Source organism: Diceros bicornis, chromosome 3 (genome assembly GCF_020826845.1).
Source record: "Diceros bicornis minor isolate mBicDic1 chromosome 3, mDicBic1.mat.cur, whole genome shotgun sequence".
NCBI classification, from domain to species: Eukaryota; Metazoa; Chordata; class Mammalia; order Perissodactyla; family Rhinocerotidae; genus Diceros; species Diceros bicornis.
The window spans coordinates 85827670-85844684 of record NC_080742.1 but is presented as its reverse complement, the minus strand read 5'-3'; the positions used below and the strand labels follow the sequence as shown (position 1 = coordinate 85844684).

The following is a 17015-nucleotide window of genomic DNA, read 5'->3' as shown; positions in this document are numbered from 1 at the left end:
CATGGTGCTTGAAAATATGTTGCTAAGACCGATGTCGAAGAGCATACTGCCTATGTTTTCTTCTAGAAGTTTCATAGTTTCAGGTCTTACATTCAAGTCTTTAATCTATTTAGAATTAATTTTTGTGTATGGTGTAAGGTAAGGGTCTACTTTCATGTTTTTGCATGTGGCTATCCAGTTTTCCCAACACCATTTGTTGAAGAGACTTTCTTTTCTCCATTGTGTGTTCTTGATTCCTTTGTCAAAGATTAACTGTCCATAGATGTGTGGGTTTATTTCTGGGCTTTCGATTCTATTCCATTGATCTGTGTGTCTGTTTTTGTGCCAGTACCATGCTGTTTTGGTTACTATAGCTTTGTAGTATATTTTGAAATCAGGGAGTGTGATACCTCCAGCTTTGTTCTTTTTTCTCAGGATTCCTTTAGCTATTCGGGGTCTTTTGTTGTTCCATATAAATTTTAGGATTCTTTGTTCTATTTCTGTGAAAAATGTTGTTGGAAATTTGATAGGGATTGCATTGAATCTATAGATTGGTTTAGGAAGTATGGACATCTTAACTGTGTTAATTTTTCCAATCCAAGAGCACGGAATATCTTTCCATTTCTTTGTATCTTCTTCAATTTCTTTCAGCAATGTTTTATAGTTTTTTGTGTACAGATCTTTCACCTCTTTGGTTAAGTTTATTCCTAGGTATTTGATTCTTTTTGTTGCAATTGTAAATGGGATTGTATTCTTAATTTCTCTTTCTGCTACTTCGTTGTTAGTGTATAGAAATGCAACTGATTTTTGTATGTTGATTTTGTATCCTGCAACTTTACTGTATTCGTTTATTACTTCTAAAAGTTTTCTGGTGGATTCTTTAGGGTTTTCTATATATAAAATCATGTCATCTGCAAATAGTGACAGTTTCACTTCTTTCTTTCCAATTTGGATCCCTTTTATTTCTTTCTCTTGCCTGATTGTTCTGGCTAGGACTTCCAGTACTATGTTAAATAGGAGTGGTGACAGTAGGCATCCTTGTCTGGTTCCTGTTCTTAGAGGGATAGGTTTCAGTTTTTCACCATTGAGGATGATATTAGCTGTGGGTTTGTCATATATGGCCTTTATTATGTTGAGGTACTTTCCTTCTATCCCCATTTTATTCGGAGTTTTTATCATAAATGGATGCTGTATCTTGTCAAATGCTTTCTCTGCATCTATTGAGATGATCATGCGATTTTTATTCTTCATTTTGCTAATGTGGTGTATTACGTTGATTGATTTGCGAATGTTGAACCATCCCTGCATACCTGGAATAAATCCCACCTGATCATGGTGTATAATCTTTTTAACGTATTGTTGTATGCGATTTGCTAGTATTTTGTTGAGGATTTTTGCATCCATGTTCATCAGTGATATTGTTGTGTAATTTTCTTTTTTTGTGTTGTCCTTGTCTGGTTTTGGTATCAGGGTAATGTCGGCTTTGTAGAATGAGTTAGGGAGCTTCCCCCACTCCTCAATTTTTTGGAAGAGTTTGACAAGGATAAGTATTAAGTCTTCTTTGAATGTTTGGTAGAATTCACCAGGGAAGCCGTCTGGTCCTGGACTTTTATTTTGGGGGAGGTTTTTGATTACTGTTTCGATCTCCTTACTGGTGATTGGTCTATTCAAATTCTCTACTTCTTCTTGATCCAGTTTTGGAAGGTTGTATGATTCTAAGAATTTATCCATTTCTTTCCGATTGTCGAATTGGTTGGCATATAGCTTTTCATAGTATTCGCTTATAATCTTTTTTATTTGTGAGGTGTCTGTTGTAATTTCTCCTCTTTCATTTCTGATTTTACTTATTTGTGCCTTCTCTCTTTTTTTCTTGGTGAGTCTAGCTAAAGGTTTGTCAATTTTGTTGATCTTTTCAAAGAACCAGCTCTTGGTTTTATTAATTTTTTCTATTGTTTTATTGGTCTCTATTTCATTTATTTCTGCTCTGATTTTTATTATTTCCCTTCTTCTACTGATTTTGGGCTTTGTCTGTTCTTCTTTTTCCAGTTCCTTTAGGTGCATTGTTAGATTGTTTATTTGAGATTTTTCTTGTTTGTTGAGACAGGCCTGTATTGCTATAAACTTCCCTCTTAGAACCACTTTTGCTGTATCCCATAAATTCTGGCATGTCGTATTTTCATTTTCATTTGTCTCCAGGTGTTTTTTGATTTCTTCTTTGATTTCTTCGTTGACCCAGTCGTTGTTCAGTAGCATTTTGTTTAATCTCCACGTATTTGTGGCTTTTCTGATTTTCTTTCTTTAGTTGATTTCTAGTTTCATACCGTTGTGGTCAGAAAAGATGCTTGGCATTATTTCAATCTTCTTAAATTTATGGAGACTTGTTTTGTGGCCTAATATGTGATCAATCCTGGAGAAGGTTCCATGTGCATTTGAAAAGAACGTGTATTCTTCGGTTTTTGGATGGAATGCTCTGTATATATCCACTAGGTCCATTTGTTCTAGTGTGTCATTTAAGGCCAATGTTTCCTTATTGATCTTCTGTTTGGATGATCTATCCGTTGGTGTAAGTGGAGTGTTAAAGTCCCCTACTATTATTGTGTTACTGTCTATTTCTGTTTTTATGTCTGTTAATAATTGCTTTATATATTTAGATGCACCGACATTGGGTGCGTAGATATTTACAAGTGTTATATCCTCTTGTTGGGTTGTTCCCTTGATCATTATGTAATGCCCTTCTTTGTCTCTTTTCACAGTTTTTGTTTTAAAGTCTATTTTGTCTAATATGAGTACTGCTACCCCAGCTTTCTTTTCATTGCCATTTGCGTGCAGTATCTTTTTCCATCCCTTCACTTTCAGTTTGTGAGTGTCTTTAGGTCTGAAGTGTGTCTCTTGTATGCAGCATATATATGGGTCTTGTTTTTTTTTTATCCAATCAGCCACCCTATGCCTTTTAATTGGAGCATTTAGTCCTTTGATGTTTAAAGTAGCTATTGATAAGTATGTACTTACTGCCATTTTTTAACTTTTTTTTTTCTCAGTGTTTTAGTAGTCCTTCTCTGTTCCTTACTTCTTCTATACAGAATTGATGGTCTCTTTAGTTTGACCTGTGTCTGAAAGCTCTACTCTTTAACTCCCCTCCTCCCTCCTTTTATGTTTTTGATATCATATTTAACCTCTTTTTTGTGCATATGTATCCATTACGTTCTTATCATGGAAATAAATAATTTTTCCTATTTGTGGTTTTCTCTTTTCCCCTTAAATCAGTCCCTTTAACATTTCTTGTAGCACTGGTTTCTTGGTGACAAACTCCTTTGATTTTTCATTGTCTGGGAAATTTTTGATCTCTCCTTCCATTTTGAATGATAACCTTGCTGGGTAGAGTATTCTTGGCTGTACGTTTTTTCCTTTTAGCACTTTAAATATATTGTGCCACTCTCTTCTAGCCTGTAAGGTTTCTGCTGAGAAGTCAGCTGATAGCCTTATGGGGTTTCCTTTGTATGTAACTTGACTTTCTCTTGCGGCTTTTAGGATTCTCTCTTTATCTTTAATTCTGGACATTTTGATTATGATATGTCTTGGTGTGGGCCTCTTTGGGTTTATCTTGTTTGGGGCTCTCTGTGCTTCCTGTACCTGGATGTTTGTTTCCTTCCTTAGGCTAGGGAAGTTTTCATCTATTATTTCTTGAAATAGATTCTCTGCACCTTTGTCTCGCTCTTCTCCTTCAGGGACACCTATAACTCGGATGTTAGTGTGCTTGATGTTGTCCCAGAGGTCCCTTAGACTGTCCTCACTCTTTTTAATTCTTTTCTCTTTTACCTGTTCAGCTTGGGTAATTTCTTCTAGTCTTTTGTCCAGCTCACAGATCCGTTCTTCTGTATCCTCTACTCTGCTTTTGAGTCCCTCTAGTGAATTTTTCATTTCCAGTATTGTATTCTTCATTTCTGATTGGTTCTTTTTTATATCTTCCGTTTCTTTGTTGACATTCTCACTGAGTTCATCTATTCTTCTCCCCAGATCAGTGAGCATCCTTAACACTCTTTGTTTGAACTCTCTGTCGGGTAGGTTACTCATTTCTGTTTCACTTAGTTCCTTTTCTGAGGTTTTGTCCTGTTCCCTTACTTGGAATGTATTCCTTTGCCTCCTCATTTTGCCTCTTTCCCTGTGCTTGTGTCTACGTATTAGGTAGGTCAGCTACGTCTCCTGCTCTTGGATAGGTGACCTTATGTAAGTGATGGCTTAGGAGGCCTGCAGTGTGCTTCCCTCAATTCTCCAGGTGTGACCCCTATATGGGCTACGTGTTTCCTTCTGTTGTGGCCTGTTTGCTCTCCCTGTAGGTGCCCAGGGAGGCCGAGTTATACTTCTGGCCAGGTGTTGTAATGCTCAGCTGCTTGTAGTTGTTCTGGGCCCTTCAGTCTCTTCATCAGGTGTGGGGAGCCCCAGCACAGTTGGCTGCAAGTTCTACTACCACATTTGTGTTGCAGTATTTCTTTTAAGTGAGTAGGCCCCCAGCGTGGCAGGTGGTTAGGCTCAGCACCTTACAATTGCTATAAGCCTCCAGCCTCTAGGTTTCTTGTCAGCTCTCTATGGATTGCAGCTGGGTGGGGCTGGCCTCAGGCACAGGAGCACCCAATTGTTTCAGGCTTTGGAAGGTGGGGCAAACCCCCTACGTGGGTCTTTGAGAAGCACAAGTCTTCTGCAGCTGACAAGCCCTGCCACCCACAGGTCCACATACACAGTCAACACAGTCCTGCCCCGTGTGCACGCCCTGACCTCCTGAAGTGGACCCAGTCTCTCCACAGCGGGAGCCCCACACACTCTGCCACCACCCCACACTCTCCACCCACTCCTTGTGCATGCCCTGCCCCACTGAAGTGGGCTCAGTTGCCAGGCTGCAGAGAATCCAGTCACCAATCTATGTAGGCCCACAAGTTCCCTGAGGGCTTGTTGTTGGGTGGTGCCAGTCTCTAGGGTGGGCTGCCTGCCCTGGCTGAGCTGGATTACATTGGTGCTCTAGCGGGTGGGGCAGATCTCGGCTAGCAGGCCCCAGGGAGAACTCCAATGGCATCTGTGTCAGCACGCCCACACCAGGCCACAACAATGGCCGCCGCCAATGTCCCAGTCCGTGGAGAGGTCTCACCTCTCAGCGAGATGCTCTCAGGGCCTATCAGGTGAGTCTCTTTTCACCAAAACACTGTGCATCTTTCTTTCTGGTGATTTTAGGTTGCTTTCTGAAACGGGTGAGTTTGCACATGGGCCCTTTAAGAGCTGGTTTCAATTTCTTTGTGAACCAGCTTTTCTGGGGGTACGCCCCAATGTTTTAGTAGCAGGCAAAATCAGATATTATGCCACTCGTCTCGATTGTGCTGGGTCCACAAAATGCGCACAGCGGGGGCGCTCCCAGCTCAGGGCCCCGCACCTCCAGGGAGGGCTGCGTACCTGTGGGTTGTTCCGGGGCGGCCGTGAGGCACTGCGACTTGTGAAGGCGGTGTTTTTTCTCTCCAGAAGGGAGCTTCTACCTCTTCCACCCCAATTAGGATTGTCCTTTGTTGCAGGAGTTCCTCTTATCCAGTTTTCAATTCTGTCTCAGGGGTAATTTTTCCACGAGTATTTGTAAATTGGCTGTGTCCGCGGGAGGAGGTGAGTTCAGAGTCTGCCTACGCCGCCATCTTGACTTCTCGCTATGCTGGGAGACTTTAGAATACAAGGCAGATGCCCTTATTTCTGGGCAACATCCTGCCCTGAGGTCTGGGAGGAGACTATCTGAGCATTAGAGCCACCTAGGATGGTTTCCCAAGAGCTAGTCCACCAGCCGACGCCCACCCTAGACCACACTGAAATAAAATGAGGTGCTCATGGTGCAAAGAGAAGTGGGAAAACTGAGGGTATCATTATAAGGGGCACTACTTTATCCTGAGATTGTCGTTTCTCCTACGTTTGGGTTAAAATATCTTTAGTATTAGTAGATGGTATCTTGTCTTTTAAATGCTCTTACTTAGCAAAAATAAGTTGGCAACTCTCAATCAGGCACCCCCTTTTTTCCTCAATAATTTTAATTACTTATAAATAGCCATCTTTTAAAAACTTTTTATCTTTTCTGGGCCAGAATTAATTTGGACAAAGTGAACTAACTAGGATTATGAGATTATTGTTAGTCCCTGGGAGCTACAGACCTGCTGCCTAGCCCCCCAGAACTTCAAAATAAAGGACACGAGGTTCTCCACTGAAATCAGACTTCAAAATCAGTTGTAATAGAGAGATGTACACACTCACCTTAAAGACATGGGATGGCTTCCCTGCCAGCCAGACTTGACTTTAATGCGATTAAAAGTGTTAATAAGTCTAAAGGAAGAATATGTTAATAAGCAGTGAGGTTGATTAACCGTGGGAACATGGAAAAGCCACTGGGGCAAAGCTGGTGGTGCCTATCTGAGCACTGATAAGATGGCAGGGAACCTTGGCAAATGAGTGCCTTTGGGTACTTGGGTTACGCTGACAGAGACCAGATGGGCGCATTGGGTCAGAGAGGCAAGGCTATGGGAGCCTGATGCCAACCCTTGCAGTTGTTGCATCCAACTTGCCTTCATCTCTTCCCACCCTCACTCATCTGTTTCTGGCTTCCCAAATTGGAAGAGAATGGTATAGTGCTGGGGATAAAATGTTGCTTTTCATGCAGACTGAGAATTTGAGCCCCGTGTGGATCTTTTCTCGATAGAAATTAATCAACTAACATTCTGGATTTATCCCTCAGTCTCAGCTGTGGGAGAAGGATTCTTTACTGGGCTGACAAAGTCTGGTTTCTGAGCCTGGGGGTATTGAGGGCTGATTGAAACTCTTGTGACATTAGCCAGCAGGACTGGGATCTGTGACTTTCCCCAGGCGGGAATAAACTTTGATGTTGCCACTGTTTTCTTTGTTTTTTATTTTCCCAACTTTACTGAGGAAAAATGGACAAATATAATAGTTTATATTTAAAGTGTACAGTGTGATGATTTGATATACATATACATTGTGGAATGATTGCCAAGATCAAAATAATTAACACGTTCATCAGCTCACATAGTTAACTCTTTTTTTGTGTGTGTGTGTGAATGCTTAAGATATACTCTCAGAACTTTCAAGTACACAATACTGTACTATTAACTATAGTGACGATGCTGAACATTAGATCCTCAAAACTCACTCTTCTTATAAGTGAAAGTTTGTACCCTTTGACTTACGTCCCTCTATTTTTCCCTCCCCCTAGCTGCTGGCAACCTCCATTCTACTCTCTGTCTCTCTTTTTTTTTTAGATTCCACCTATAAGTGATACCATGCAGTATTTGTCTTTCTCTGTCTGACTGATTTCACTAGCATAATGCCCTGCAGGTTCATCCATGTTGTTGCATATGGCAGATTTCCTTCATTTTATGGCTGAATAATATTCCATTGTGTGTATATATCACATTTTCTTTATCCATTCATCCTTCAAAGGACACTTATGTTGTTTCCATATCTTGGCTGTTGTGAATAATGCTGCAATGAACATGTGGGTGCAGATATTTCTTCAAGATACTGATTAAGGGAATCCTTGTGCACTGTTGGTGGGAATGTAAATTGGTACAGCCATTATGGAAAATAGTATGGAGGTTCCTCAAAAAATTAAAAATAGAACTACCATATGATCCAGCAATCCCACTCCTGGGTGTATATCTGAAAGAAATGTTGCCACTGTTTTGGACCACACTATGACATGCCATAATTTTTCTTTTACAGTTTCCCCCAAAATTACTATTTTGAAGAAAACCAAATTAATAGCATATTTATTGACCAGACATTCTGCAGAAAATCGTGTTAAAGAATAACATTTGCCATATTTCACCAGGCGATTTTCAGTTTATTCAACATTTTTTTGTTTCTTACAGAGATTTTTGTAAATTTTTTGTTCACATAATTGTATTCATGTGATTTTGGATTGTCCTATCAGATGATGGACCCCAAGTTACTTCCCCCTTCTTTGTCCTTAATTCTGCTCTGACAGATTATTTGTCTTGCAGATCTTGAAACAGCAGGTGGGTAGAGAAAGGCTTAACCATAACATGATAGTTTCTTAGACTCCCAATTCTGACCACAAACAAAATGTTTTAAATGTTTTTCTATGAAAAATTACGTGTAGTTTTCCTCATGGTTTGCAAATTATTTCACTCCTAAGGCTCAAGGCTGTGGATATGACGGTGAGCATCTGGGGGAAAAATTAAAAAAAAAATTTAGTCATTTGAATGTTTGATGTACAGTTTGAGAAGTTCACAAATTTGTAAACATTCTGATTTGAGTCATTTGAGTTCTTCTCCTACTTCTTTCATCTGCTTCTTTGACATTATGTAAATAGAGCCCTACAGAGGGGAAAGAGAGAAATACTACTTTGCCCAAGTAGCCCTTGCTTCGGCATTTGATCAGAATGCCTTCTGTGCTTGACTCTGGGTGATACACGATGGGTATGGAGAGGCTTTGCAGAGGAGCAGTGGAATTAAGCTGGGGCTCTGTAGTTTTGCTTGAGTGGTTTTGCTCAAAATCTCTTTCTGATGACAATTTTTTTGTTGTCATCATATGATGTATTTAGAAATGAAAATAAGATGAGATATTAACTTGTTGAACATCTGCTCTTCTCCTAGATGAGGGTCATGGTGCTTGTGTTCCCCATTGACATAGAAAAGATTGGCTGGTAATTTCTGTCCCCTTTTCTCCCTTTCGTATGACTTTAGACACCTGATTATTAATGTCTTCTCAGTTAAGGAAAAAAGTCCTGTTTCCATGGAAATGGCATTAGGAAGTAGCTTGGGAGCTAAACATCTCCTCTTCACCAGATAACATTTTGTTTTCTTTTGCATATCTTGAAAACAACAGCACCCTCAACTAACAACATGCATAAGTAGATGCTTTGATAAATAAAATAGATGCATATAAGAACTATTTCCTCAGAGTTTATATCAGACTTGTAATAACAAAGTAGCAAGGTCATTTGGGAATGAGGACTAGACTTCCGGGGAAGTCATAAAAGCTTTACCAGTACGAATAATATAAGACTTTTTTGAAGAAATTAAAACAGAGGAGGTGCTACACCATCAACATCTTTCATAAATCTGTATGATCAATAGGAGAGGTCAATAGTAATATAGCAAGAATTCTTGAATCCTAAAAGATACTTTTTTTTTTTTTTTATTTAGGAAGTATTTTTTTTTTTTTTTTTTTTGTGAGGAGATCAGCCCTGAGCTAACATCCGCCAATTCTCCTCTTTTTTTGCTGAGGAAGACGGCCCTGGGCTAACATCTGTGCCTGTCTTCCTCCACTTTATATGGGACACCGCCACAGCATGGCTTACCAAGCAGTGCGTCGGTGCGCGCCCGGGATCCGAACCAGCGAACCCCGGGCCGCCGCAGCGGAGCGCGCGCACTTAACCGCTTGCGCCACCGGGCCGGCCCCCTAAAAGATACTTTTTAAAAGGACAAAGTTTAGAAATTCTCCCCGTGTTCTTAGCTGACTTCTTCATGAAGTAAGTGTTGTTGATGATTTTGCCTCATATGCGAATCCTTGATCTCTCCATGAAAGAACTCATAGTAAGAAGAAAGCTCATGATTAAATCATGTGTAAATTATTAAATTAGAATCTGCATTTTTCTCAGATTTTTGAAACTCTGAGATCCTTTTAGCAACTAACATCATAATTCAGTATCATTATGTTTTGATGAATTATTTTGGTCCGACAGGATTGTTTTTGGTAACCAGGGAAATATCTTACCTGATTTTACTTTCAGAAGGGTGTCTATGAGAAAAATATTTTGAGATTGGACTTGGATTGGAAGGGAAAAGAATAGAAGAGGAGAGACCAGTTAGGAGGCTTTGCAGGAATCTAGGTGAGCATAGCTTGGATTGGTGTGGGGGCAAAGGAGATGCAGTGAATGGAGAGCTTCAAGACGTACTGCAGAGGTAGAATTGACTGGATTTAGTGATAATAGATTGTGGAGGTTGAGGGTGATGGAGTCCTCAGGGAGGACTCCCAGCAACTGAGGGGATGAAAGGGCCATTAATTGAGATGGAGGAAGGAGCAAAATTTCAGTTTGGGGCGTGGTAGGTCTGAGGGATCTTCAAGGTAAGATATAGAGCAGACAGTGGGAAATATGAATTGGAGCTTAAAAGAGTCTTTTAGACCACAAGTATGGCATGTTACAAAGTTGACGTTTGATGAGGATTTGAATATTCTATTTAATAACTAATTTTAGGTACTATATGACAGCCATAAAAATAAAAGATGATATACTTGATAATACCCAAAAAAAAAAAAGAAAGACAGTTTGGGTCCAGTAAGAATTCATCCGTAGACTTAAAGAGAATATTAGAGTTGGGCTCAATCAAAGAGAAATTTAAAACTTTCCATTTTGTTCTCTTTTAGTTTGATTTGCATGGAAATTTATGCTTGAAAGGGAAATAGAAGCTGTTATCAGAGGTCAAGAAACAAAAGTATAGGAAGAGAGAGTAAACAGATTAGTTTGTCACCACTTTTAGTTTGCTAAGGTTAATTAATTAAATATCACAAAAGTTGTGTTTTTTTTGTAAATTACACCACAATTTTTAAGTTATTTTAATTGGAAATACCTCTGCTAGATTCTTTTTCAAGCTGAGGGGAAGTTTTCCAGCAAGCTCCAAGGACTAATTGTCTTGTGACATCTCCCAGTCACCTCAGGGACATAATGACATAATAAGGAAAACCAAAGGGAGGATGTTATAGGCCTGAAAATTTAAATAATTGAGGGAAGATTGATTGGACTAGGGAAGATTTGGTTATTTTGACCTTTTGTCAAGATGGTCCCACTTGTATCTCTGCCCGGAAGAATATATTTCAAACATCTTGAGCTGTAGACTTCTTAAATAGCAAAAACAAGAAGACCAACAATTACCCTGGTTTGTTATTTCTCCTCTAGGTTGAATATCTTTTGACCAGTTCTTTTCTTGGCTATTTACTGCAAGTGCACACATGTGTTCATACATATACACGTGCACACACATACACACATTTGGTGCAGCAAAAATGGAGAGAGGAAGGAAACCTAGGGGAGTAAGCATGGAAGAGAAACCACAGGCTCTGGAAGGGAGTGATATTTAAGAATAAAAAGGGGAAGATACCAGCAGAAAATCTGTGATGAGTTCCTTCAGGAATCCTTTTCATACCTCTTCTCCTTGCATCCCCTTTTTACCTCTGTAAATAGTTATTCCCTTTTCCACTCTGATTTTCCTCCTCCATCACTGGCTGCTCATTTTTAGCCTCTTTTGCTAGAACAATCTTGCCTTTGCAGCTCATAATTGTCGAGAGCCCCAGGGTGCAGTATTAGCACTTCTTTTCTTCTCTATTCCCAGCTGCTCCCCACTGGGACCTCATCTGGCCCAATGACTTTAAATACTATTTATATGCTGAGGACTCCCAAATGTTTATCTCCAGTCCTTACCTCTCTCCTGAACTCCAGACCACCTACAAGACTTCATTGTCTAGATGTCTTACAGGCATCTTAGCCTTAATTTGTACAAAACCAAATGCTTGATTTCCACATCACCAACACTTGGTCCTCCCTCAGTGTCCCCATCTCAGTAAATGTACTACCATTTGTCCTGAAACCTTGAGTCATCCTTGGCTTTTCTTTTTTACTCATAATCGACCTTTAGTCCATTAGCAAATGGCTCTGCTTTCAAGGTATAGCTTGAATCTTACCACTTCTTACCGCCAGCACTGCTATCATTCTAATCCAAGCCACCATTTTCTGCACTATTTCAGTAGCATCCTAATGGTTTCCCTGATTATACCCATCCCCTTCCACACACACTCAGATCTGTTCTCCACACACCAGCTAATGTGATCCTTTAAAACAAATCTGTTCCTATCACTTCCTGTCTCAAATGCCTCTAATGGTGTGTTTTCATACTTAGAAAATGCAAAGTCCTCATCATGGCCTATGAAGCCCTGCATGTTCTGGCTCCAGTGCCACCCCAGTCTCATCTCCTGTCTCTGTCCCTCACTCACTGAGGTCCAGCCTCACCTACTTCCTTGCTCTCCCCTGAACAAGACAAAAATCTGAGGGACTTTGCGCTCAGTTACCTCTGTCTGGAACTCTCTTGGCTCTCTCTCTCACTTCACTTAAGGATCTGCTCAAATGTCATCTCCTCTGAGAGGACTTCGTTAACACCTTATCTAGAACAGCATCCCTTATTCTGCTCTCGTTCTTGTTTGCCTCTGCTGCTACCGTGATTTACTCTATATTAGAAGTGTATTTTTGTTGTCAGACTCTCCGCCGGCCAGTAAGCTCTCTCAGCCAGGGACTTGGTTGGACTTTCCTGTTCTATGTCTCACATCCAGAAGACTGCCTGAGTATGAGGCATTAGTAGTAGCTCTATAAATGTTAGCTGACTGGATAGCAAAATCAATAACCAGGGAGCTGTTTTGATTTGTGTGACTTCTTATTTTGGCAGCCCTGGGAAAGGCAGTGAGTCTTCCCAGTGCTTACAAGTGTCTAGCCTGGGTTGTGGAGCAGAGTCGGCACATATAAATATGTGTTGAGTAAGTGAATGAATGATTAAATGAATGGATACAGTCACATGAGTCAGTTAATCACCAGCACGTCTTCATCTACTCTTTAGACCCATTCATTATGCAGAGTTACTATGGCAAAGGGACCTAACCTTGTGTAAGGGGTCCATGAAGACCTCTCTAAAGAGGGTGCATGATAGTACTCATACCTAACACGTACTGAGTACTCACTAAGAGCCATCTGCTGTGCTTAGTGCCTTATATGCACTAACCGATGTAATTCTCACAATCAAATCTATGAGGTTGATACTATCATTTGTCCCATTTTACAGCTGGGGAAAATAAATCCAGAGAAGTAGATTAACTATCTCAGGATTTACAGCTAGTAAATGGTAGAGACAGACCCAGGCAGTCTAGATCTAGAGCCTGTGTTCTTAACCTCCATGCTCTATGTCTAAGCTGAGGACTGACAATGGAGGAGGAGCTGGCTAGAAGGAAGGTTGGAATTAGATAGGAGTTAGTGTTCTGGGCAAATGGAACTGTGTGTGCCAAGGGCCAGATCATGACCACTTCTCTGGAGGATATGACAGAGGTTCAGTATGGCCAGACTGTAGAGTGGGCATGCAAGAGGATAAGAGATGAGCCTGGTTATTAAGCAAGGCCGATTGTAGAGGCCTGTTGGGCTGTGCTATGGAGTTTGGACTTACCTCAGGCAAAGGGAAATATTAAGTGGTTTTAAGCAGGAATGTTAGGTGCGCAGATTTACATTTTTAACAGTCACCCCGGTGGCCCTGTAGAAGATAGGCTGGAAGGCAGGCTGGTGGAATGCAGGGAGACCAGACAGGAAGGTCTTGCAATATTCCAAGAAAGGGCTCATTGTGACCTGGTCTAGGATGGTGGTGGAGGCAATGGAGAAGTAGTATAGATTAGAGGTAGAATCAACAGGACTGTGATGGGGGGTAAGAAAGAGGGAGGTGTAAATGGTGTCATTTATAGGGAATAATTAATTGATCAGTTCATTTCTAGAGTTTTGTTCTACAGATAGATTAGTTACTGGTACATGTACATAGGCCTTATTGACAAGGGTATTCATTGCAGCACTGTTGTAGCAGGTTTAGAAACAATATAGTGAGAGTCTTGGACAACCCCAGGGGCTACTGTTCACATAGAAGACAATGTGGAGGGCTCCCTGAATTTGTGCAACTGGTAAATTAATTACTGAATTACAGTATGTCCAAACAATGAAATATGATGCAGCAGTTAAAAAGTATGATGCAAATCTTTGTGTTCTGATAAATAATGATTGCCAAGAACAGTGAATAGTATGCTATGATTTATGTTATAAAAATATGTTTGTACACACACATATGTATATACTTGTAAATGCATAACATAGTTCTGGAAAGATACATAAAATCTTATGTAAAGATTTTACATGAAATTGTAAAAGGATTGGAAGATAATAATAAGGAACTTACTTTTTTATACTGTGTTTTTTTTTATCTGTGTGTATTAACTATTAAAATAATTTAAAAAATAAATCATGGTTGAGTTGATAATGCAGCGACAGTTAAATGATTAAGTGAAGGAGAATAAAGCAAACATGATACTAGTTTATAACCACTTTTCTATTTAAAAACCTCTGAAACAATAAAAATTTAATCCATGATTATAAATCCCAAGGCAAAATTAAATATGAATGTAATAAATGTGGGATTTGAAATAGTGTGTGGGGGAGGGACAGCATATGAGATTCTTAAGTATAGGATAAATTATAACAAAAATTTTAAATATAAAATGTTTTTAATAACTTGTGAATGTAATTAATTGACCTTAGAGATTAATGTACACGTATGGGATTAAGATTTGAAAGAGTAGAAAAGAGCTGGATTTAGAAATACCATCACAGAAACTGTAAACATCTAATACTTTTACCAAAAATTCCACTTTGCAAATTACTCTAAGGACTTGAGGTTCTTTTAAGTGTGAAAAATCTTAAGATTGATGAATTTTAGATTACACTGCCAGTTCTAAGATAATATTGTTCTTTAAGAAGTGTGAGCAGTGCAGTGTCCTCCTGGAGGGCTTATAGCTCCTAGTGTAGCTTTGAGGATGTGCTCTGTCCACCAGGGCATGTGAGAATCTGCTACAAAATGAATGCACAGTGTAAGCAGGAAGAATAATGTGAGTCAGGACCAGAATAGTAGATTAAGTTTGCCATTCTGGACCTCTTTATACTTTTATTTTTTGAGAAGGGGCAGGCTTTACCCGCCCTCACTTATCTGTGCATTCACAAAAATGCTTCAGGACTATGTTGGTGACTTTTTCAGAACTTGCCTGGGGTCTAGGTGAGCTTGGAATTGGAAAATTTTGTGGTTGCAATAATAAAATTCACTATTAACATTATATGGATGTCAGAAAACTTTAAAAGTAAGTCTTGAGTAAAAGGACGACAAATTAAAGGCAAATACCAGTTAAAGAGTACTTTTTCTCCTCATTCTTTTCCTATCTGTAGTAAACCAGTAGCTCAAACAATTGAAAGTATAACACATATATAAATATAAAATTAAAATAAATATATTACACTGTCTGATTATTGGGGCCCTTGGTGCTGAGGGGTGAACCTTCCCAACCAGCCTCAGAGGAATCCTGTCGAGTGCCTCCTTTGCCCCTTCTTCCTACAGTGCTGTTCCGCCTGGGGGTCTGTGGAGGAGCATGGCTCCACTGGAAAACTCTGGTGAATTCAGCTTAGAAAATGGTAGATTTGTGTTCAAAGGGAAGACGGAGACATAGTACTCTTAAACCCTGTGATCTATTGATCAAGTGCAGCAGGCTCACCAAGAAAATTGTGTGGTTTTAAGAGATATTCCTGAAAAAGGTGAGGTAGTTGTAACTAATTCTTGGCCCAGGAGGCTGCTGTGAGACCCCTGCTGTGGAGAAGGTCCCTGCCGGGAGGAGTGGCAGTGTCCCCATGTTGCCCAGTGTACATTTTGGCACAGACAGTGTTTAACTGCTGAACATCCTAGGTGGGCTGCAAGCAATAGTTAGGTGCTTTTTAGGACATGTTTGGTGTGGATTCCAGTTTTATGCCCTGTTTAAATTTCAGCGACATCTATTAAAGGTGGGTATAGGATAGCAAATGGATGCGGAAAACCTAGTTCTCCAAGACATTGAAATATTATCTGCCAAGACCAAGAATGTTCTGCCGACCAAAATACTGACAAAATGAAAGACCATGTCCCTTGTGTATTTTATACAGAAATCCATCCTGTTGAAAAATCTAGTCCTTTTTCACTGTGAGCACATTTGCCACAAGTCCCTCCAACAGGAAAGTTTTTATTAATGTCAAATGGCCTTTAATCTTATATAGCATAGTCCAAATCTGTGCTCTCTAGGAGTCACTTGTGCCTCTGGTAGAAGCTTCTCTGCTGCATTGCTCAGGGCTGGGAGAACCGCTAGTGGAGTCCTGAAGACCGTTGTTCTCTCTTGGAGGAATTACGGAACTGGGACTTTTCCCATGTTTTTTGCAGTCCTCCCTGGACATCTTGGGTTTTCAGAGGGCTTCCCTTCTATATCTGCCAGAGTGTTGCCACTTTCTGCAAGTTCTTTTGAGGCAGTGACACTATGACTGGAGCTTTGGTGGCTGGAACCTTGTATGTCCTAGAGAGAAAGCTCTTGAGTCCCACAGACCAGTCCTGAGTCAGGAAGAAGTCTTCATGTTGCTTCTCCCATTTTTAGGTATAATGCCTCTTCCTCACTGGCCTTGGTTCCTTTCTTAGCCTCCCCTGCCAACACTCACATCACACCTCATGGCAGGGTGGCCATCTCTTCTACAAGGGGTTACCCTTTGGGTTCAAATCCCAACTCCATCCTTTATTAACATGCAATTCTGGGCAAGTTACATAACCTCCCTGGGCCTCATCATACTTCTATGTGAAGCTGCTCTAATAATAATAATAATAATACTGCCTAGTGCTTGCTTTTTTAAAAACTCCTCATATATGTCTGATAGAAAGTAGATGCTCAATTGCTCATTGCTCTTATCCTTATAAGGCTAGGAGCCGTCCGGCCAGTCCAGTTGGTTCCTGTTTTAATTCACTTGGATGCTGTGAGTGGGCAGACCACTTGGGTGAGCCATCACTCCTCATTCTAGATGGGACTGCATTCTGAGTGCATTCTGAGAAGGTGGTCTCCGAGGAGCACTCCTCTTCTGGTGGAAGAGAACAGGGCTCACGATTTCTCCTTCCACTGGTGGATTGAATAATTTGCAACAAGGATGTTAGGGGGAGTTTAAAGCAATCAGAGGTAGTGTATATGGAAACAGTTTGATAAGTACATACTGAGCTATTTTTCAGGCAGGAATGGCCATTGGGCAGTGGGCTTTGTGTGAGAAGGCTTCATGAAAAGGTGAAGTGTGAGCCCTTGTTCGTCATATTCTCTTGTTAGAATTTCATCTTTTTCTTCGTTCCTCATGTCTACCCCACATAATA

The 17015-nt window shown here is 40.3% G+C and overlaps 1 protein-coding gene across 8 annotated transcripts in view; it reads left to right on the top strand.

The window, feature by feature from the left end:
* Positions 1–5020: 5020 nt before the first annotated feature.
* DGKI (diacylglycerol kinase iota) overlaps positions 5021–17015 on the top strand; it is a 309867-nt gene continuing 297872 nt past the window's right edge. For all 8 annotated transcript variants that reach the window (XM_058530901.1, XM_058530951.1, XM_058530892.1 and 5 more), the window contains exon 1: positions 5021–5147. In XM_058530901.1, coding sequence (XP_058386884.1) covers positions 5038–5147 — 110 coding nt within the window. In that variant the 5' untranslated portion in view covers positions 5021–5037. The remainder of the gene's footprint in view (positions 5148–17015) is intronic.